The sequence below is a fragment of the Hylobates moloch genome, unplaced genomic scaffold, assembly GCF_009828535.3.
Source record: "Hylobates moloch isolate HMO894 unplaced genomic scaffold, HMol_V3 SCAFFOLD_12, whole genome shotgun sequence".
Taxonomy (NCBI): domain Eukaryota; kingdom Metazoa; phylum Chordata; class Mammalia; order Primates; family Hylobatidae; genus Hylobates; species Hylobates moloch.
This window is the reverse complement of record NW_026652287.1, coordinates 38,207,332-38,228,706: the sequence shown is the minus strand read 5'-3', so window position 1 is coordinate 38,228,706 and position 21,375 is coordinate 38,207,332. Positions and strand designations below refer to the sequence as shown.

The window sequence follows — 21,375 nt, the reverse complement described above, 5'->3', positions numbered from 1 at the left end:
AGCCTCCCGAGTAGCTGGGACTACAGGCACGTGCCACCACGCCTGGCTAATTTTTGTATTTTTAGTAGAGACGGGGTTTCACCATATTGGCCAGGCTGGTCTCGAACTCCTGACCTCAAGTGATCCGACCACCTCCCCTAATTTTGTGTATTTTTAGTAGAGACGGGGTTTCACCATGTTAGCCAGGATGGTCTCCATCTCCTGACCTCGTGGTCCTCCCGCCTTGGCCTTTCAAAGTGCTGGGATTACAGGCGTGAGTTGCCACGCCTGGCACACCCAGCTAATTTTTTTTTTTTTGTACAGATGGAGTCTTACTTTGTTGCCCAGGCTAGTTTCGAACTCATGGGCTCAAGTGATCCTCATGCCTTGCCCTCCTAAAGTGCTGGGATTACAAGTGTGATCCACTGTGTCCAGCCTGTGTGGTTTTGTCGGAGAGAAACGATGGTGGCTCAGACTAGAGTGGTGTTTGTGGAAGTTGAGAGAAGTAGATGGACAATGCTGCTGTGAATGTGTATTATCATTTTTTTTTTTTTCAGACGGAGTCTCACTCTTGTCACCCAGGCTGGAGTGCAGTGGCATGATCTTGGCTCACTGCAAGCTACGCCTCCCGGGTTCACGCCATTCTCCTGCCTCAGCCTGCCGAGTAGCTGGGACTACAGGTGCCCGCCACCATTCCCGGCTAATTTTTTTTTTCTTTGTATTTTTAGTAGAAACGGGGTTTTACTGTGTTAGCCAGGATGGTCTCAATCTCCTGACCTCGTGATCTGCCCGCCTTGGCCTCCCAAAGTGTTGGGATTATAGGCGTGAGGTACCGCGCCCAGCCGAATGTGTATCATTTTTGTGCCCACTTGGGTATTTCTTTCTTTTTTTTTTTTTTTTTTTTTTTTTTTGAGACGGAGTCTCGCTCTTTCACCCAGGCTGAAGTGCAATGGTGCGGTCTCGGCTCACACCCGGCTAATTTTTTTTTTTTTTTTTGAGACAGAGCCTTGTTTTGTTGCCCAGGATGGAATGCAGTGGCGCCATCTTGGCTCACTGCAAGCTCCACCTCCCGGGTTCATGCCATTCTCCTGCCTCAGCCTCCCGAGTAGCTGGGACTAGGTGCCCGCCACCATGCCCAGCTAATTTTTTGTATTTTTAGTAGTGACAGGGTTTCACCTTGTTAGCCAGGATGGCCTCGGTCTCCTGACCTCGTGATCTGCCTGTCTCTGCCTCCCAAAGTGCTGGGATTACAGGTGTGAGCCACCGTGCCCAGCCCACGCCCAGCTAATTTTTGTAATTTTAGTAGAGATGGGGTTTCACCATGTTGGCCAGGCTGGTCTCGAACTCCTGACCTCAGGTGATCTACCCACCTTGGCCTCCCAAAGTGATGGGATTTGTAAACCCAGCACTTTGCGGGAGGCAGAGAGGCAGGAAGATTGCTTGAGCCCAGGAGTTGGAGATCAGCCTGGGCAGCATAGTGAGACCCTGTGTCTGCAAAAAAAAAAAAACCCATAAATTAGCCAGGTGCAGTAGTGTGCACCTGTAGTCCCAGGACTCAATAGGCCAAGGTGGCAGGATCACTTGAACCTGGGAGGTTGAGGCTGCAGTGAGCCCTGATCTTGCCACTGCTCTTCAGTCTGGGTTCACAGAATGAGACCCTGTTTCAATAAAACAAAACAAAAGGTAAACATGATATTTGGTGTTGATGGCAGTTGAGTAATGAATTTTATTTTATTTTATTTTTTTGAGACGGAGTCTGTCACCCGGGATGGAGTGCAGTGGCACAGTCTTGGCTCATTGAAACCTCTGCCTCCTGGGTTCAAGCGATTTTCCTGCCTCAGCCTCCCAAATAGCTAGGACTACTGGTGCCCGCCACCAACACACCCAGCTAATTTTTTTTTTTTTTAAATACCGTCTCACTGTGTCGCCCAGACTGGCATGATCTCTGCTTACTGCAACCTCCTCCTCCCAGGTTCGAGTGATTCTCCTGCCTCACTGTCCCGAGTAACTGGGATTACAAGCGCCTGCCACCACGCCTGGCTAATTTTTGTATTTTCTGTAGAGAAGTGGTTTTGCCATGTTAGCCAGGCTGGTCTCGAACCCCTGGACTCAAGTGATTTGCCCACCCTGGCCTCCCAAAGTGCTGGGATTACAGGTGTGAGCCACCATGCCTGGCCATAATTTTTTTTGTATTTTTAATAGAGAGGGTGTTTCACCATGTTGGACAGGCTGGTCTCGAACTCCTACCTCAGGTGCTCCACCCATCTCAGCCTCCCAAAGTGTTGAGATTACAGGCATGAGTCACCAGGCCCAGCTGAATAATGAATTTTAAACAACTGCAGAGCAGTCTGTAGAGCTATGTAGGAATGTAGGTCGTGGAGAGCAGATTTATTGTCAGGGACTTTTTATATGTAGCTGTTGCTGGAAGAGTTCGGGGAAGGGGAGTGCTTGTTGGTGTTGACTCAGCCATGATAAAAAAGGCTTTTTTGAGGAAATGGCATTGGAGTTGGGTTTTGAAGGGGAAAGGCTTAGCTAGGCATTGAGAGGAAGAAATGGTGCATTTTGCGAGGGTGGAATGTTGTGATTAAATTTTATTTTTTAATTAATAGCAAACTTACTGGCCAGCAGAACTTGAATTGTGTGAAAATTATTCTTAGTTATTACTAAATCCTTTTCAGTATGAATAATACATTTGCTGCAGAATTATTAATGAGTTTGGTTACATGATGCAGCCCAAGATCTTGATGAGTTGTTTCATAATACATGATGTAAAGTCTGTATTTCCTTTTTGAAATCTGAAAAAATTGTGATTCTGAAATACTTCTGGTTGAAGAGATTTCAGATAAGATACAGTAGACCTATTCTGCTTCCTACTGACCTCAGAGAAGTCTTGGGATGGCCTGACCTCTGATTGCCTTTTTTTTTTTTTTTTGAGACGGAGTCTTGCTGTCGCCCAGGCTGGAGTGCAGTGGCGAGATCTCGGCTCACTGCAGGCTCCGCCCCCCGGGGTTCACGCCATTCTCCTGCCTCAGCCTCCCGAGTAGCTGGGAATACAGGCGCCCGCCACTACGCCCGGCTAATTTTTTTGTATTTTTAGTAGAGACGGGGTTTCACTGTGTTAGCCAGGATGGTCTCGATCTCCTGACCTCGTGATCCGCCCGCCTCGGCCTCCCAAAGTGCTGGGATTACAGGCGTGAGCCACCGCATCCAACCTTGTTTTTAGCTTTTTAAATCTGTAAAGTGACAGAAGATGAGGCTGAAAAAAGGCAATCAGGCCGGGCGCGGTGGCTCACGCCTGTAATCCCAGCACTTTGGGAGGCCGAGGCGGGTGGATCACTTGAGGTCAGGAGTTCGAGACCAGCCTTAAATAACATGGTGAAACCCCGTCTGTACCAAAAATACAAAAATTAGCCAGGCGTGACAGTAGGCACCTGTAATCCCAGCTACTCGGGAGGCTGAGGCAGGAGAATTGCTTGAACCTGGGAAGCGGAGGTTGCAGTGAGCTGAGATCACGCCATTGCCCTCCAGCCTGGGCAACAGAGCGAGACTCTGTCTTTTAAAAAAAAAAAAAAAAGGTAAAAGCAATTCCTGTGTACATGCTCTTTTCGTGCCACCATGTGTTTTGCTTGTGTGTTATACTTAACTAGTGGCTCTTCTCAGCACCTCTTCTGCTGTCATGCTAGTTTGAGCCACCATCATCCTCCCTCACCTTAACTGTGACATCTTCCTACCCCCATGGCTTTCCATCATGCTTAGAAGAAAATCCAGAATCCTTCCATTGCATGTAAGAGCCTTCATGATGTGGCCCCTCGTTCCAACTTTTCAGCCTCTCTGTCATTCCTATCCCTAGAACATGCCAAGCACTTCTGCTTCAGAGCTTTTGCATTTGCTGTTTTCTCTATCTGGAATGTTCTGCTCCCAAATATCTGTGTGTTTGTCCTTTATTTCATTTTGATTTTTGCTCATATGGCATCTCCTCAGAAAGGCTTGTATGATTTCTGTCTCAAATAGTGTTCTCCATCATTCTTGATTCTTGTCACACTTGATTTTCATCACCTTTTCACATATTATGTATCTATTTGTTTATCTGTCTCCTACTTTTTCATGAGGGCAGGGACTGTGTCTGTCTGATTCACTGCCTTATTTCCACACCATAGAAGGATGCCTGGCATAGTAGGTACTCAATAAATATTTGTTGAATCAATTGTTTCGTGCAGTATGGATTGGAGCCTATTTCCTAGATTCGAGGTGTGATGCCTCAATGCAGTTAGAACCAAAATGATTTTTTTTTTTTGAGACAGTCTCACTCTTGTTGCACAAGTTGGAGTGCAGTGGCATGATCTTGGCTCACTGCAACCTCCGCTTCATGGTTTCAAGTGATTCTCCTGCCTCAGCCTCCCAAGTAGCTGAGATTACAGGCGCCTGCCACTACGCCCGGCTAATTTTTGTATTTTAGTAGAGACGGGGTTTCACCGTGTTGGTCAGGCTGGTCTCAAACTCCTGACCTTGGGTGATCCACCTATCTCAGCCTCCCAAAGTGCTGGGATTACAGGCATGAGCCACCGTGCCTGGCAAACCAAAATGATTTGTGTATTTTTTGTTCTTCTGTGATTCTGCAAGCTCACTGTTCTGTATCATCAGGTTAACAATGTTTGCCTTACAGGCTGCGGGCCTCTCGGGTGCTTCTTGTCGGCTTGAAAGGACTTGGGGCTGAAATTGCCAAGAATCTCATCTTGGCAGGAGTGAAAGGACTGACCATGCTGGATCACGAACAGGTGCGCTGTTGTGAGCTCATTCCTCCCCTGCTCTGGCTCCCCTTTCCAGCATGAAGATCTGCAGATTTTGTGAGTTCCTACTTGTGCCCTAAGGGCTGTGAAAGGAGGGCTAACATTAATGAACCATTGCCTCTGGAGACTGAAGGTGCTATTGTTGGGTTTGAATTCCACCTCCACCACATCTATCTGGATGAGCAGTAGAGACTCACATCCCCTCATTGAGCTTGCCTGTCTGTAAAATGGGGTTAATAATATCTCCCTTGGTGGTTGCTTATGAGGAGGCGTAGAGAAGTGTTTTTCCAATTTGTGCCTAAAAATGACCTGAGTGACTAACTGAAAATGTAGAGTGGCCTGGAGGCTTTGTGGTGCCCTAGCTTTCATCCCTAGTGATTCTCATTTAGGTCTGAGATGAGCTCAGGAGTATGTGCATTTAAAAGGTGTTTTAGGGCCGGACGCAGTGGCTCATGCCTGTAATCCCAACACTTTGGAAGGCTGAGGCAGGTGGATCATCTGAGGTCAGGAGCTTGAGACTACCTGGCCAACATGGCGAAACCCTGTCTTTACTAAATATACAAAAATTAGCCAGGCATGTTGGTGTGCACCTGTAATCCCAGCTACTCGGGAGGCTGAGGCACAAGAATCTATTGAATCTGGGAGGTGGAGTTTGCAATGAGCTGAGATGGCACCACTGCACTCCAGCCTGGGCAACAGAGCGAGACTTTGCCTTAAAAAGAAATAATAAAAGATGTTTCAGGAGATTATGATTTAGATGGTCCACAGACATCACTTTAAAAAACACTGGATCAGGCCGGGCATGGTGGCTCACGCCTGTAATCCCAGCACTTTGGGAGGCCGAGGCAGGCAGATCATGAAGTCAGGAGATCGAGACCATCCTGGTTAGCATGGTGAAACCCTGTCTCTACTAAAGACACAAAAAATTAGCAGGGCGTGGTGGTGGGCGCCTGTGGTCCCAGCTACTCAGGAGGCTGAGGCAGGAGGATGGCGTGAACCTAGGAGGCGGAGCTTGCAGTGAGCCGAGATCACACCACTGCACTCCAGCCTTGACAACAGAGTGAGACTCCGTTTCAACAAAAAACAAAAACAAAAACAGAAAAACAAAACAACACTGGATCGGAGAGAATGTGGGCAGACTGCTTTGTATAGTGCTTGAACCTAACAAGTATCCAGTAATTAGGAATAATGATCTGACATGCTGTTTGTTTGTTTGTTTGTTTGTTTTTACGAGACGAGTCTTGCTGTGATGCCCAGACTGGAGTGCAATGGCGCAATCTCTGCATACTACAACCACCGCTTCCCGGGCTCAAGTGATTCTCCTGCCTCAGCCTCTCAAGTAGCTGGGATTACAGGCACGCGCCACCACGCCTAAGTTTTGTTTTGTTTTGTTTTGTTTTTGAGACGGAGTTTAGCTCTTGTTGCCCAGGCTGGAGTGCAATGGCGTGATCTTGGCTCACTGCAACCTCTGCCTCCCAGGTTCAAGCAATTCTCCTGCCTCAATCTCCCGAGTAGCTGGGATTATAGGCATGCAACACCATGCCTGGCTAATTTAACGTTTTTAGTAGAGATGGGGTTTCTCCATGTTGGTCAAGCTGGTCTTGAACTCCCGAACTCAGGTGATCTGCCCACCTCGGCCTCCCAAAGTGCTGGGATTACAGGCGTGAGCCACCACACCCGGCCATGCCTGGCTAAGTTTTGTATTTTTAGTAGAGATGGGGTTTTACCATATTGGCCAGGCTGGTCTCGAACTCTGACCTCAGGTGATCCGCTGGCCTTGGCCTCCCAAAGTGCGGTGATTACAGGTGTGAGCTACCATGCCCTGCTGACATAATGCTGTTTGATTAATATTATAATGGTAGAGCTCAACTCCAATGTAGTTTTCTCTGACTAGGCTCATCTTCAACGTGAAAATAAGTGCTTCTCTCTCTACATTCCTGTGCCTCAGTGACATTTTATTTATTTTATTTATTTATTTTGAGACAGAGACTTACTCTGTCGCCCAGGCTGGAGTACAGTGACACAACCTCAGCTCACTGCAACCTCTGCCTCCTGGGTTCAAGCACTTCTCCTGCCTCAGCTTCCATAGTAGCTGGGATTACATAATTACTTCATCTGGTTGTAAGAATCCAACATTGGAGGCCAATCATAGAACAGTGTGATTCTGATACCACAGGTGTGAGCCACTGCAACCATCTTAGAGCGTATTATTTAGTTTACATTCAACAAGCATCTGAGAGCACCTACTGGGTGCCCTGAAGTCTGCTAGGTGCTGGTGATAGAAAGATGCTCACGGTGTGGTTCCCATTCTCAAGTTTTTTTTTTTTTTTTTTTCCGGAAACCAAAGCAGGCTACCTGACTCAGGTTGTGGTACATGAAAGATTTCTTGGAGTCCTGATCTGAGCTAAGTCTTAAAGAACAAGGAGGGTTTGTCAAGATTAGGGCCTGTGTTTTAGGCAGGGGACATAGCAGTGTCACAAAGGCACCCAACAGTGTGGTAGAAATGGAAGCTAAAAGTAGTTTGGTGTTTTTAGAGTGTGAGACCAAAAGTGGTGGGTAGGAACAGATTGCTGGTGAAGTCCAAGTCAGGAGGGGCTCCTAGGAAGCCCCACTGTAAGCTTTTACTTAATCCTCTGGGTGGTGCAGACTCACTGAAGAGTTTCAAATGACAGGAAGGGTGACATAGTTAGCTTTGGGCTTTATGTGTAGATCACTAATTACTGTATAAACTATGGTTGGCACAAAATACAGGGCAGAAGACCACTTAGAAGGCAGTTTTTAGTAGTTTAGGTGAGAGGTGAAAGTGGCCTTGCTGATAGGGATAGCAGGAAGCACACAGATGTGAGAAATAGATTTAGGTGGTAGAATTGGGAGGTCTGTGTATGGGAGCTTAAGGAAAGCCAGAAATAACCAGAGCAGCTGACACTGAAGGGGCTAGGCACTGTTCTCAAAGCTGCAGTTGTATTATCTCACTGAGTCCTCACAACATATCTGAGATCAAGGACCCATTACCATCCCTGTTTTACAGATGGGAAAACTGAGTAAAAGGAAGAAAAGTACTGGCCCATCCAATGCCCCAGTAGTTAGTGGTATGGCCGGGACCCAGGCATCTGACTCCAGAGCCCATGTTCTCAGCCACCTCACTATGGACCACTCTCATGGAAATAGCAAGGATATGAAGACCAGGCTTCTGGCTTGAGTGACTGGGTGGGTGGCTGGTGGACTCCAGAGACAGCACACAGAAGCGGGCAGACATGTAGGGTCTATGGATATCTGAGAGAAAATGGCTGGTGGGCAGTACAGTAGAGAAGACTCAAGTGGATCAGGAAGAAATCTGCACCAGAAAGAGTGATTTGAAAAATAACAGCAGATTTTGGTAGAAACTAAAAGAGGCATTGAGTTGGTTTATGGAGCTATACAGAGTGAAAAGATAAGTAATTCTGAGATGGAAGCTTGGGGACAGCCACACCTAAGAGGGCCCAGATTGAGACTAGAATGTGTAGCACGGGAGGAGAGCATAGCAAGGAAGATGTGATCTGTGGACTGATAGTGATGAAGTGATAATTGTATGTGTATGGTTTTTTTTTTTCTTTTTTTTAGACAGTCTCACTGTCACCCTTGCCGGAATGCAGTGGGCACGATCATGGCTCACTGTAGCCTTAACTTCCTGGGCTCAGGGTATTCTCCCACTTAAGCCTCCCAGTAGCTGGGACTACAGTGCACGCCACCACACCTGGCTAATTTTTCGTATTTTTTGTAGAGACTGGGTTTCATGATTGTTGCTCAGGCTGGTCTTGAACTTTCTGGGCTCAATTGTATGTTTTTTTGGTTGTTTGTTTTTTTGAGATAGAGTCTCACTTGTCGCCCAGGCTGGAGTGCAGTGGTGAGATCTTGGCTCACTGCAACCTCTGCCTCCTGGGTTCAAGTGATTCTCCTGCCTCAGCCTCCCAAGTAGCTAGGATTACAGGTGTGTACCACCACACCCGGCTAATTTTTGTATTTTTAGTAGAGATGGGGTTTCACCATGTTAGCGAGGCTGGTCTCGAACTTCTGACCTCAAGTGATCCATCCACCTCAGCCTCCCAAGCTGCTGGGATTACAGGCGTGAGCCACCGTGCCCGGCCTCAACTGTATTTTTTTTTTTTTTTTTTTTTTTTTTGAGATGGAGTCTCGCTCTGTTACCCAGGCTAGGGTGCAGTGGCACGATCTTGGCTCACTGCAAGCTCCACCTCCCGGGTTCACACCATTCTCCTGCCTCAGCCTCTCGAGTAGCTGGGACTACAGGCGCCCACCACCATACCCGGCTAATTTTTTTGTATTTTTTACTAGAGATGGGGTTTCACCGTGTTAGCCAGGATGGTCTCGATCTCCTGACCTCGTGATCTGCCCGCCTCGGCCTCCCAAAGTGCTAGGATTACAGGGGTGAGCCACCGCGCCCGGCCCTCAACTGTATGTTTTTATCCATGTCCTCGTTTTATATGGGATTCCCACATTCTTGTTGAGGTTCACACGGTTGTTGAGCCAGGATTTGAATCAAAGATTGAATCCAGCCTGAATTATTTCAGAGCCTTACTGTTAACCATTGTGTGGTGCAGCTTCTCAGCACATAATGAGATCCCTGAAGAAGCAGGATGGAATGGGTCAAGGATATAGGGTTAGCCTGGAATGGGAAGTGGGCCATTTTCTTGGAGGAAAAGGTAGTAAGATAGAGAGTGTGCTGTGGATGGTTGGTAGGAGGCGATGAGGGGAGATTACTTCTGTTATACCTAGTCTTGGTGAAGGTGGCGAGGTTATTTGCAGAGATTAATGGTTAAATTAGATGTTTGATGTGTGAAGAAATACTTTGAGAGCAGTATGGAATCTGTAATCTTACTGGTGGCTGTTAGGGGATTATATTATCCTGTCTTTATGGCTCTGCTCTGCTGATGTTCAGCCTTAAGGGTGAAATAATTCCTCTGTTCCAGTCCCCACTCATCTCTCCACCTCTCTGAGTTCTTTTTTTTTTTTTTTTTTTTGAGACAGAGTCTCACTCTGTTGCCCAGGCTGGAGTGCAGTGGCATGACCTGGGCTCACTGCAGCGTCTGCCTCCCAGGTTCAAGCGATTCTCCTGCCTCAGCCTCCCGAGTAGCTGGGATTACAGGCGTGTGCCACCACGTCTGGCTAATTTTGTATTTTTAGTAGAGATGGGGTTTCACCATGTTGGTCAGGCTGGTTTTGAACTCTGGACCTCAGGTGATCCGCCTGCCTCGGCCTCCCAAAGTGCTGGGATTACAAGCGTGAGCCACTGCGCCTGGCCATAGTCTATTTATATTTTTAAAAAGTCCATTTCAAGCATTCTTAATTGTGTCTGATTTTTGCATAAGTTTGATTTTTTTTTTAAGTTTTCTCATGAGGTTGCAATTTTTTGTTGTTTTTTGAGAGAGGGCCTCTCTGTGTTGTCCAAGCTAGTCTTGAGCTCCTGGCCTCAAGCAGTGATCCTCCTGCTTTGGCGTCCCAAATTGCTGGGATTGCAGATGTGAGCTACTGTGCCAGGCTGCACTGATCTACTTTTTTTTTTTTTTTTTTTGAGACGGAGTCTTGCTCTGTTGCCCAGGCTGGAGTGCAGTGATGCGATCGCGGCTCACTGCAACCTCCGCCTCCTGTGTTGAAGTGATTCTCCTGCCTCAGCCTCCTGGGTAGCTGGGATTACAGGCACACGCCACCATACCTGGCTTATTTTCGTATTTTTCGTAGAGACGGCATTTCACCATGTTGGCCAGGTTGGTCTCAAACTCCTGACCTCAGGTGATCCACCCGCCTCGGCCTCCCAAAGTGCTGGGATTACAGGTGTGAGCCACCGTGCCCTGCCCACACTGGTCTAGTTTTAAACCACTGGAAGACAGAGACTTAATCCTTTAAACTACTTGTGTATTTCCCCAAATGCTTATAGTTGGGCACATGCTAAGTATTTAGTCAATTCTTGCCACTGGTAATCAGTCATTTGTTAGCAGTTACAAATTTGCATAGAAGAAGAAAGCATGGATTTTTTTTGTTGAGAGTGAATTTTCTTTATAAACACAAGGGGGTGCTCTTTAGCCATCAATGACCAGTTTAAAAAAAGTTTAAAGTCATTTTAAAGCCTTAGAAGGAAGCCTGCATAAGGCAAATTGCTACAGGAACAGTAATACATTTTAGGGCTGTGCACAGTGTTTCATGCCTGTAATCTCAGCACTTTGGGAGGCTGAGGCAGGCGGATCACGAGGTCAAGAGATTGAGACCATCCTGGCAAACGTGGTGAAACTCTGTCTCTACTAAAAATACAAAAATTAGCTGGGCGTGATGGTGCGTGCCTGTAGTCCCAGCTTCTTGGGAGGCTGAGGCAGGAGGAGAATCATTTGAACCTGGGAGGCAGAGGTTGCAATGAGCCGAGATCACGCCACTGGACTCCAGCCTGGCAACAGAGCAAGATTCTGTCTCAAAAAAAAAAAAAAAAAAAAAATTTAAGTGGTAGGTATTTTAGCTATCCTTTAAAATTTAAAGATTCTCTTTAAGATTTATTTTCCCTAAAAATACAAGAATTAAAAAATACATGTATTATTCCTAGGTAACTCCAGAAGATCCCGGAGCTCAGTTCTTGATTCGTACTGGGTCTGTTGGCCGAAATAGGGCTGAAGCCTCTCTGGAGCGAGCTCAGAATCTCAACCCCATGGTGGATGTGAAGGTGGACACTGAGGATATAGAGAAGAAACCAGAGTCATTTTTCACTCAATTCGATGCTGTAAGTTTCTTTGTATAAAATCTGCTGTGGGAATTAAACAAATTAAGGTGCTAGTTGTATATACTTTCAAATCCCAAAGCAATCTGAGAGCATTCAAATATCAAATTCTGAGCTTTTTCCCAAGAAAATGTATAAGCTGTTCTGTTGTTTAGGCTTAGTATATTGTGTGAATGTGTTGCTAGAGAGGTCCAGTCTGTTGCATCTGCTGTAGTTGTTGGTGACTCGCTGTCTGCTGGCTTCTTCTTTGGGCATGTGTTCCCTCAGCCAGGTTTCGTCTTTGGTGTTTTGTCTTCCTTCCAGAATCTTTGCACATAACTTTAATCCATGTCATTGCAAATGTTTTCCTCCGAAAACTTAACAAGTTGGTGATTAATTTCTGTGGCAGCGGCATTTTTTTGTTAGAAATATCGAACTACAGCTTGTGTTTTGTCTTAAGAAAAGCACACCTGATCTTGGTCTATGTCTGTCTGTCTGTTTCTCACAGTCACGTTGACCATGTTGCCATGGATAACTAGAGAAAAATCACTGTAGTCATAAGCCAAATGAGGCATATCCAGCCTCATTTAGTTTCACTGCCAAATCTTTGCGGAGGTGAAAGGATAAATTAAATTCTTTGTCAGTGTCTGCGACCTTTCAGACATAGTTCCCTGCATTCTGGAAAAGCTTAACAAATCTTAATAAATGTGAAATAGTCATAGATGAGCTACTAGTTTTTTAAATGAAAGGCCCCAGTATGTTACATGAGAGATTAGAATTTGGGTTGGGTAGTTTTTTTTTTTAACACCTTTTTTTATTTGAGATGGAGTTTTGCTCTTGTCGCCCAGGCTGGAGTGCAATTGTGCGATCTTGGCTCATGGCAACCTCTGCCTCCTGGGTTCAAGTGATTCTCCTGCCTCAGCCTCCCAAGTAGCTAGGATTACAGGCGTTCACCACCATGCTTGGCTAATTTTTTGTATTTTTAGTAGAGATGGGGTTTCACCATGTTGGTCAGGCTGGTCTTGAACTCCAGACCTCAGGTAATCCACCTGCCTTGGCCTCCCAAAGTGGTGGGATTATAGGCATGAGCCACCGCACCCGGCCTGTTTTTTACACTTTTATTTCTTTCTTTTTTTTTTTTTTGAGATGGAGTCTCACTCTGTCGCCCAGGCTGGAGTGCAGTGGCATGATCTTGGCTCACTGCAACCTCCGCCTCCCTGGTTTAAGCAGTTTTCTGCCTCAGCCTCCCATTTTTACACTTTACTATTTCATATGTGCATCTGTTCAAATATGGGCTTGGAAGGATGGATCATCTGTGCATTTGTCCTGTTTTCTTTTTCCTAGTCCCTTCTATTTTTTAACTTTAGGTATTGGGACACTTTCCATTTGGACATAAGTCTTCATTTTCTTATCTGTAGTAACCACATTTATTTTATGCCAGGTGTCCCTTGAACTTGTAGAATTAGAGGGTTTGTTAAAACTGAAGTGTGAGGCCAGTTGATTGTGTAATGCGTGTGCGTGGAGCCGTGTTGACTGCCTTGCGGGCCGTGTTTGGCTGGTCCTTGCAGGTTTTATAGTTACTTTAGACTCTGCAGGGTTCCATTTGATCAATTGGTTGCATGTTCACCTGTGGATTTCTTACTTTTTAGATGGGATTTTTCCTTGGGTGGCTGCATCCTTTGAAACACCAAAGGAACACATTTCTCTGTGAGTGTTATTTCGGTATTCAGGCTGTTAGACAACAGCAAAGAGGGTCTATCAAGTGAAAATGTCCTTTTGTTCAGGAGAAAGCATGTGCAATTTGGAAGTTGTCTTTTGACCATGATCACAAAGCTTCTCCCGAAAAGATGAAAAGATGGTATTTTGTGCAGCAGAACTTAGCCATTTCCAATACCTCAACTTACTGGAATACAACCTGGAGGCCCCAGAGCAACACTGATAATTCCACTGAGTGAATCACCAGTTCATTGTCTAAGCCTGAATGGAAGGTCACTTGGTCTGTAACCTTTTCTTTTGTCCTTAAATTCAGATAAAGTTTCACACCGCAATCTGTGGAAAAATGATCTCAACAGGACTTGTTTATCTTCTTTATCTTAACATATCAATCAAAAGGAGGGGGGAAAAAAGCCCTTGTATTTAAACATGACCTTTGGGTCAATTTAAAAACCTGGTTTTGCTTCTCCCTGTAGCTTATTTGGATTTTAATAGATTTAACAGTATAGAAACAACTTGCTAAGTTATTTTTTTATGAAAACTATGAAATGTGTGTATGTTCATGGATTACAGAAAACATTCGTTGAATGGCTTTTACTTTTTAGCTAAACACATTTTATTTTGGCTGCAGAACATGACGGTCTCATAACTTACGTTTTCTACACATTGAAACCTGCAACTTTTCTTTTGTCTTCTAGCCATAGGACCCAAAGAACCTGTTGTACCAGTTTGAAACGTGCTTTAAACATGCCCAGAGAGACTGTTCATTAAGATTTATTTAGACATCAGGGCAGTGATTCACAGTTTGCAAAACTCACACCCAGCCAATTTCTTTCTTTCTGCAGGTGTGTCTGACTTGCTGCTCCAGGGATGTCATAGTTAAAGTTGACCAGATCTGTCACAAAAATAGCATCAAGTTCTTTACAGGAGATGTTTTTGGCTACCATGGATACACATTTGCCAATCTAGGAGAGCATGAGTTTGTAGAGTAAGTGTTGGGAGAGGAGGGGAGAATGTAACATTTTCTCCTTTTCATACCTTTTTTAAAATTATGTATTTATTTATGTGTAGAGACAGGATCTATGCTATGTAGTTCAAGCTGGTCTTGAACTCCTGGGCTCAAGTGATCCTCCCACCTTGGCTTCCCAAAGTTCTGGGATTACAGGCATGAGCCATTGCACCTAGCTGACAACATAACATTTTCAAAATTTAGTCTTATTTACTGGTAGAAAACAACCATCTAAGGAAAGAATTTGATTATAATACTTAGAACATTTTGAAACCAAGTCATTAACAACTTACCAAATACAATATATTGTGGGTTCAGAATTTTAGGAGGTATGCCTTTGCTCTCCAGAATGATGGACTAAATCTAAAGCCTAAAGCAAGCAGAGTTTTACGGCAATGAAAGTACACCACATGGGTATTTGTTTGATCAGTCTGGGCTTCAGGTGGTAAAGTCACATTTTCTGCATAGGGAAGGCTTGCTCTGATTGTAAACATTTGTTCCCCAGCTTGGGCTTACTTTTTTTGAGACAGAGTTTCGCTCTTGTTGCCCAGGCTGGAGTGCAGTGGCGTGATCTCGGCTCACTGCAACCTCCACCTCCCAGGTTCAAGTGATTCTCCTACCTCAGCCTTCCCAAGTAGCTGGGATTATAGGCATGCACCACTAAGTCCGGCTAATTTTGTGTTTTTAGTAGAGATGGGATTTCTCCTTGTGGGTCAGGCTGGTCTCGAACTCCTGACCTCAGGTGATCCGTGCACCTCGGCCTCCCAAAGTGCTGTGATTATAGGCATGAGCCACTGCGCCTGGTCTGCTGACATGTTTTCAAGTTGAGAGATAGTAAAATGAGTACAAAATAGTTGGGTGACTCTGGAGGCATTTTCAGCCAAAGTCTACCTTGGAAAAGGTGTCCAATATCCAGAGACACTCCTCTGGTAGAACAAACAGACCTCATTCTCTCATTTTGAACATTGAGGCTGCAGAACTTGGTAATTCTCACATGACAGGACTTGCCGTGTTTTGACTTTGTAGTCTCTAGGTGAAAGATGGCAGATGATATGTTATTGTAAAACTATACGAGTTAGGTATTTTGGCTGCAGTTTCTGACCACCCCCTCCAAAACCCTCCAACTTGCTAATTGAGAGGGAAGGACAGGCTCTGTGAGATAGGAGCTTCCTACCAAGAGACTGAGAACTCTTCTCTTGTTCAGCCTCTCAGGCAAGTCACTGAAATTTCTCTGGTCTCCAAGTTTCTTGCCTGTAAAATGAAGATGGGGGAAGGACAGTCATGTTCCAGACATCTCCTAACTCTAGTGTTTTATGGCTTTAGGATAATCTAGTTCTTTGGGCATATTATTATTATTATTACTTTATTTTTTGAGATGGAGTTTTGCTGTTGTTGCCCAGGCTGGAGTGCAATGGCGCCATCTCAGTTCACAGCAACCTCCGCCTCCCGGGCTCAAGCCATTCTCCTGCCTCAGCCTCCGGAGTAGCTGAGATTACAGGCATGCGTCACCACGCCTGGCTAATTTTGTATTTTTAGTAGAGACGGGGTTTCTCCATGTTGGTCAGGCTGGTCTCGAACTCCAGACCTCAGGTGATCCACCCACCTCGGCCTCCCAAAGTGCTGGGATTACACAGGCGTGAGCCACCGCGCCCAGTTGTTGTTGTTATTTTTGAGACGGAGTTTTGCTTTTGTCCCCCGGCTGGAGTGCCATGTCACGATCTTGGCTCACTGCAACCTCCACCTCCTGGATTCAAGTGATTCTCCTGCTTCAGCCTCCTGAGTAGCTGGGACTGCAGGCATCCACCACCATGCCCGGCAAATTTTTGTATTTTTAGCAGAGACGGGGTTTCACTATGTTGGCTACGCTGGTCTTGAACTCCTGACCTCAGGTGGTCCACCCACCTCAGCTTCCCAAAGTGCTAGGATTACAAACGTGAGCCACCATGCCTGGCTTCTTTGGGCATATTATAAAGAAGTTACAGTAGTGGAAAGCAATCTAGATTATTTTAACATAAGCTGCCCACAGCAGAGGGGCAGAATTAAGTTTGGCTATTTTTTTTTTTTTTTTTCTGAGACAGACTTTCACTCAGTTGCCCAGGCTGGAGTACAGTGGCGTCATCTCAGGTCATTGCAACCTCCTCCTCCTGGGTTCAACCAATTCTCCTGCCTCAGCCTCCTGAGTAGCTGGGATTATAGGCGCCCGCCACCATGCCCCGCTAGTTTTTTGTATTTTTAGTAGAGACGGGGTTTTGCCATGTTAGCCAGGATGGTCTCAAACCCTTGACCTCGGGTGATCCGCCCGCCTTGGCCTCCCACAGTGCTGGGATTACAGGCATGAGCCACTGCACCCGGCCAAGTTTGGCTATTTATTTCATGATTCAAGTAGAGTGTTTACAAAGTAATCACTTTGATTTATTGAGAGCAGCTGTGTGCCCGGCAGTGTGCTGAGCAACTTATGCTGCTCTGTTTTTCCCACAATAATTTCCTGAGTGCCCAACAGTGTACCAGACTCATCATGTTATCAATGGCAGAGCTCGATTTGAACCGAGATCTGACTTCAAAGCTTTTGCCCTTAACCACCATCCCGATCTGTGACCTGGACAGGCTTTTTTTGATTTCAATAACATGATTCCTAGGGTAAAATTACATTCTCTCCCCTTGTCACCCTCTAGGGAGAAAACTAAAGTTGCCAAAGTTAGCCAAGGAGTAGAAGATGGGCCCGACACCAAGAGAGCAAAACTTGATTCTTCTGAGACAATGATGGTCAAAAAGGTATGTGTAATGTGGGGGCAGAGGTCAGAAACCCTGGGGCATTGGAGGGGTCGGGCAATGACGATTGAAAAGGATAAGAGCAAGCACTTCTTGAAGGGGTGGGGCGGGTGCTTGTCCCATCTAAAGGGAGGCTTCCACAGCTTAGTGTCAGCCAGCTGTTGCTGTGAGGGAATGTGGGCCCAGTGATTCCAGATGGGATTTTTCAAGACAATGAGAAATGCAAACTTTCGTAGGCTCTGTCCCAAACTTTTTCTTTTCTATTTTTTTTTTTTTGTGAGATGGAATTTTTTCTTGTCGCTCAGGCTGGAGTGCAGTGGCATGATCTCGGCTCACTACAGCCTCCACCTCCTGGGTTCAAGCAATTCTCCTGCCTCATCCTCCCAAGTAGCACCCCTGGCTAATTTTTTTGTGTGTTTTTAGTAGAGACGGGGTTTCGCCATGTTGGCCAGGCTGGTCTCGAACTCCTGACCTCGGGTGATCCACCCTCCTCGGCCTCCCAAAGTGCTGGGATTACAGGCGTAAGCCACTGTGCCTGGCTCCAAACTTTTTTTTTTATTTTTTATTTTTTGAGATGGAGTCTTGCTGTGTCCAGGCTGGAGTGGCACAATCTCAGCTCACTGCAACCTCCACGTCCCAAGTTCAAGAGATTCTCCTGCCTCAGCCTCCCGAGTAGCTGGGACTACAGGTGTGTGCCACCACACCCAGCTAATTTTTGTAGGTCTTTATCTCTTGACCTCGTGATCCGCCTGCCTCAGCCCCACAAAGTGCTAGGATTACAGGCATGAGCCACCATGCCTGACCAGAAAACTTTTTTTTTTAAAGCGGCAAAACACCAGCCCTGGGTTACAGTAGCAAGACCCCGTGTCTACAAAAAAAAATGTAAAAATTTGTCTGGCGTGGTGGTGAGCACCTGTAGGCCCAGCTACTCATAGGCTGAGCTGGGAGGATTGCTTGAGCCTGGGAGGTGGAGGCTGCAGTGAGCCATGGTCACACCACTGCACCCCAACCTGAGCCACCTAGCAAGATCCTGTCTAAAAAAAAAAAAAAAAGCAAAATAAAAAATTTTTTGTATTTTCTCTACTAACAATACAAAAATTAGCTGGGCAAGGTGGTGCGTGCCTGTAGTCCCAGCTACTCGGGAGGCTGAGGCAGGAGAATAGCTTGAACCCGGGAGGCGGAGGTTGCAGTGAGCCGAGACGGCAGCACTGCACTCCAGCCTGGCGACAGAGCGAGACTGTCTCAAAAAAAAAAGTTTTCTTTGCCTGTTTTTTTCCTTTTGCCAAATAACCTTTAATAAGAAAAATCCTTCAATGTTGACTGGTGTTATCAGATTCATATTTGTTAATGTAGTTTATATTAGGGGCTCAGCCTCTATTTGGATCAGGTGCAATAATTGCATTTATAGAAAGGAGTGGAGAAGGTATCAGAAGACGATGGTTTCTGTAGCTAGTGCTGGGAATCTGAGATGGGAACCATGCGATGGGGAAAGCAAGATGAAGGGGCCAGAATTGGTTTCATTGAACTGACAGGAAAGACATGACCAAGCCCATATTTACTCTTTGCTTTGTAGATTTAAATGTTGAGAAAGAAAAACAGCTGGTCAGAATGTTGAGTTAAATTACACTAACGAGGGGATTCTAAAGAGTGCAGAAACCACAAAAGAGACTGCAGAAAACCACAAAAGTGGAACTCTCAGACTCTCCAGCAAGGCGGCATTGGAGATTTTCTTTCTCTTTTTGTGTTTGTGTTGGAGTAGTTTGGTGCTGTAAGTGTGATACAGAGGAATTAAGCCCTAATTTTAGTGTCTATTCACAGAACCATAATTATCCAGGGTGAACCTTGGTGTTTTGGCCAAAACTTGGGTCCCTTTCTTTCTGCCTTTCTTTCTTTTTGAGGCCCAGTCAAGATTTATCTGAATAGCTCCGTGAATTTGGTGGGGGGAGATAAATTGTTAACAAACGGAGGAGTACAAAAGCTGCTTTGTGGGTGCTGTCAGTTTATAAATCACACCCTCTTACAAGTGTGACACTTGGCCTTGGTGTGAAGGGTTTTATGGCTTAAGGGCCTTCTCTGATTGAGGCAGGTCTTTCACATTCAAATGGAGAGAGTGCCTAGCTTTGTTAGCCATTCACAGCTGGAAGTTTCCCTGGAGTCAGTTCTGGTGGTGCCCACTGGGGTGGATCTGGAAACCTCTTTTGGGAACCACTTTATCTCGCTATGAGGAGAATGTAGGCAGTCCAGGCCTTTGCCTACCATTCCGGAGGGCCCTACAGGCACAGAGGTTTTTGTGCAGCCTCTTCCTACGTGGAGCTGAGCTGGAAGGTATCAAAATATTCCCCAGCTGACATTGTTAGTCAGCTGTTACACTTGAACAATGCAGGCTCGGATTCCAACCCTAAGCCCTTAAGGTTAGGAGGCATTCAGTGCATTCCTGCTGACAATCCCTGGGATTCCAAACCTTGCCTTTGTGCAGCCTCACCAAGGGCCCTGCGGACCCACTGGGCTGGACTGGGTTTTGGCCATGACTTTGTCACCTTGCAATAACATGCCTCCTTCCGTTTTGGCACAGATGGCCCTGTGATTTCAAGGTTCTCTTCCAACACCAAAGATTCCTTGATTTGGATGCTGCCCTTTTTCCTAATTGTACAGAATAACTAGTTGGGTTGTGCTCAGAGAGTGCAGGGTGGGGGTGGGGAAGCAGCCACTTCCTATTTCCTGTGAAAGGTTTTCTGGTTAGGGTTCCCTTCCCCTCCCCCCTTTCCCTAGGTTTAACCAAAGGTTGTAAAGCCACTTTTGCTTCAAGGTACACTTTGTGCTCCTAAATTAGTAACGTTAAAAAACAAAAAGGAAAAACAGCCTGTGGTTTTCACACCCTCTAGGAAGCTGGTGGGCCTTTCTAGCACCTGTGCCATTCTGATAAATAAGGCCTTAGGAAAATGCCTAGCCCAGAAATAGGTGCTCAGTAGTTTGTTTGCTTCCTTTGGTGCCCAGGAGAAGATTTGAGACGGATTTCGTCACAATGAGGTCTCGGGCACAAGCCTCATGTGGACACTGACATTCAGGAGACAGAGGAGACAGCAATGAGGTGGTGGTGAGGAAGTGCCCAAAAAGGTTTCCCAGAGGAAGAGTTATTTGTGTTGGTATGTGAGGGACAAGCTTTCCAGGCACCAGAGCCCAGAGCAGTGCTCCGTCCGAGGAAGTAGGATAAACCGAAAGACTGACGTAGGGGCAGATTTGCTCTGGCTGCCCTCACTGCCACAGCCAGCTCTTTCTACGAGTTGCAGAATGCCTACTGTGTGCAAGGCACAGTGTTGAGTGCAGGGAATCACATCCAGTCTTGTTGTCCCCATCTATAGCTGATAAAGAAGCTACGGGAAATTAAGTGACCTGACCAAGGTCACACAGCTGCGGAAGAAGGGGCAAGAGCATAGACAGTGGGTAAGGGCATAGGCTCACCCTATGATTTACAAAGAGGGATACCCCTGAAGTTGCTAGGGTAACGTGACATTAGGAGGATGGTGGGATAAAATATGTGAACATCAGGATCATTCTGGAAAACCTTAAAAGGCCACTGTCATGTTCCCATGTTCACGTTTCTTTATTGTGAGTTATCTGTGTTAGGTGCTGCCAGAGATGATGAGATGCCTGACAGTGGTTACTCTCTAATAGCTCTTTAAAAATTAAAGACAAAGTAGGGTTTGTTCCTGACTGTACTAGAAATACAGATTTAATTTTACCTCTGCTCCTGAAATAGGTGACTAATTTGGAGTACTATTAATACTCTTTTCATGAATTAGTTGAGAAATTCCACAGTTGAGGAGTGATTCATTTTTTTGACTCCCTCTTTGTGAGCAATTTGTTGACAACCTTCTCATCCTCTCTCACACCCGTCATTAAAGAAACAGTCGAGTTCTTTTTCTTTCATGTGGTACCTTGGTTTCCACTGCTGGTGGCCTTTAGGTTGCTTGTCTCTGTCTCCCCCCTTCCATTTTAAGCTCTGTAGGGGGGAGGCAGTCTTGTTCACTGCTAGACTCCTAGTCCAGTGTCTAGCACAGTCATATCCAGGGAATATTTGTTTAGTGTACTGGTGGCTGTAAACTGCAGAATAATCCAACAACCCTGGAGGAGATTATTTTCTTCCTTTTTTTTTTTTTTTCTTTGAAGCAGGGTCTCACTACCCTGTCACCCAGGCTGAAGTGCAGTGGTTCAAACAGTGTTCACTGCAGCCTCCCAAGTAGCTGGAATTACAGACATCTACTACACCTGGCTAATTTTTAATTTTCACTAATTATTATTATTTCTGAGATGGAGTCTTGCTCTGTCACCCAGGCTGGAGTGCAGTGGCATAATCTCAGCTCACTGCAGCCTCTGCCTCCTGGGTT

The 21,375-nt window shown here is 45.8% G+C and overlaps 1 protein-coding gene across 2 annotated transcripts in view; it reads left to right on the top strand.

Annotated features, from left to right (window-relative positions):
- Nucleotides 1-21,375, top strand: part of SAE1 (SUMO1 activating enzyme subunit 1) — a 79,382-nt gene that overhangs the window by 8,164 nt on the left and 49,843 nt on the right. For both annotated transcript variants that reach the window (XM_058425204.1, XM_032169354.2), the window contains exons 2-5: nt 4,643-4,754; nt 11,350-11,523; nt 14,058-14,200; nt 16,894-16,993. In XM_058425204.1, coding sequence (XP_058281187.1) covers nt 4,643-4,754; nt 11,350-11,523; nt 14,058-14,200; nt 16,894-16,993 — 529 coding nt within the window. The remainder of the gene's footprint in view (nt 1-4,642; nt 4,755-11,349; nt 11,524-14,057; nt 14,201-16,893; nt 16,994-21,375) is intronic.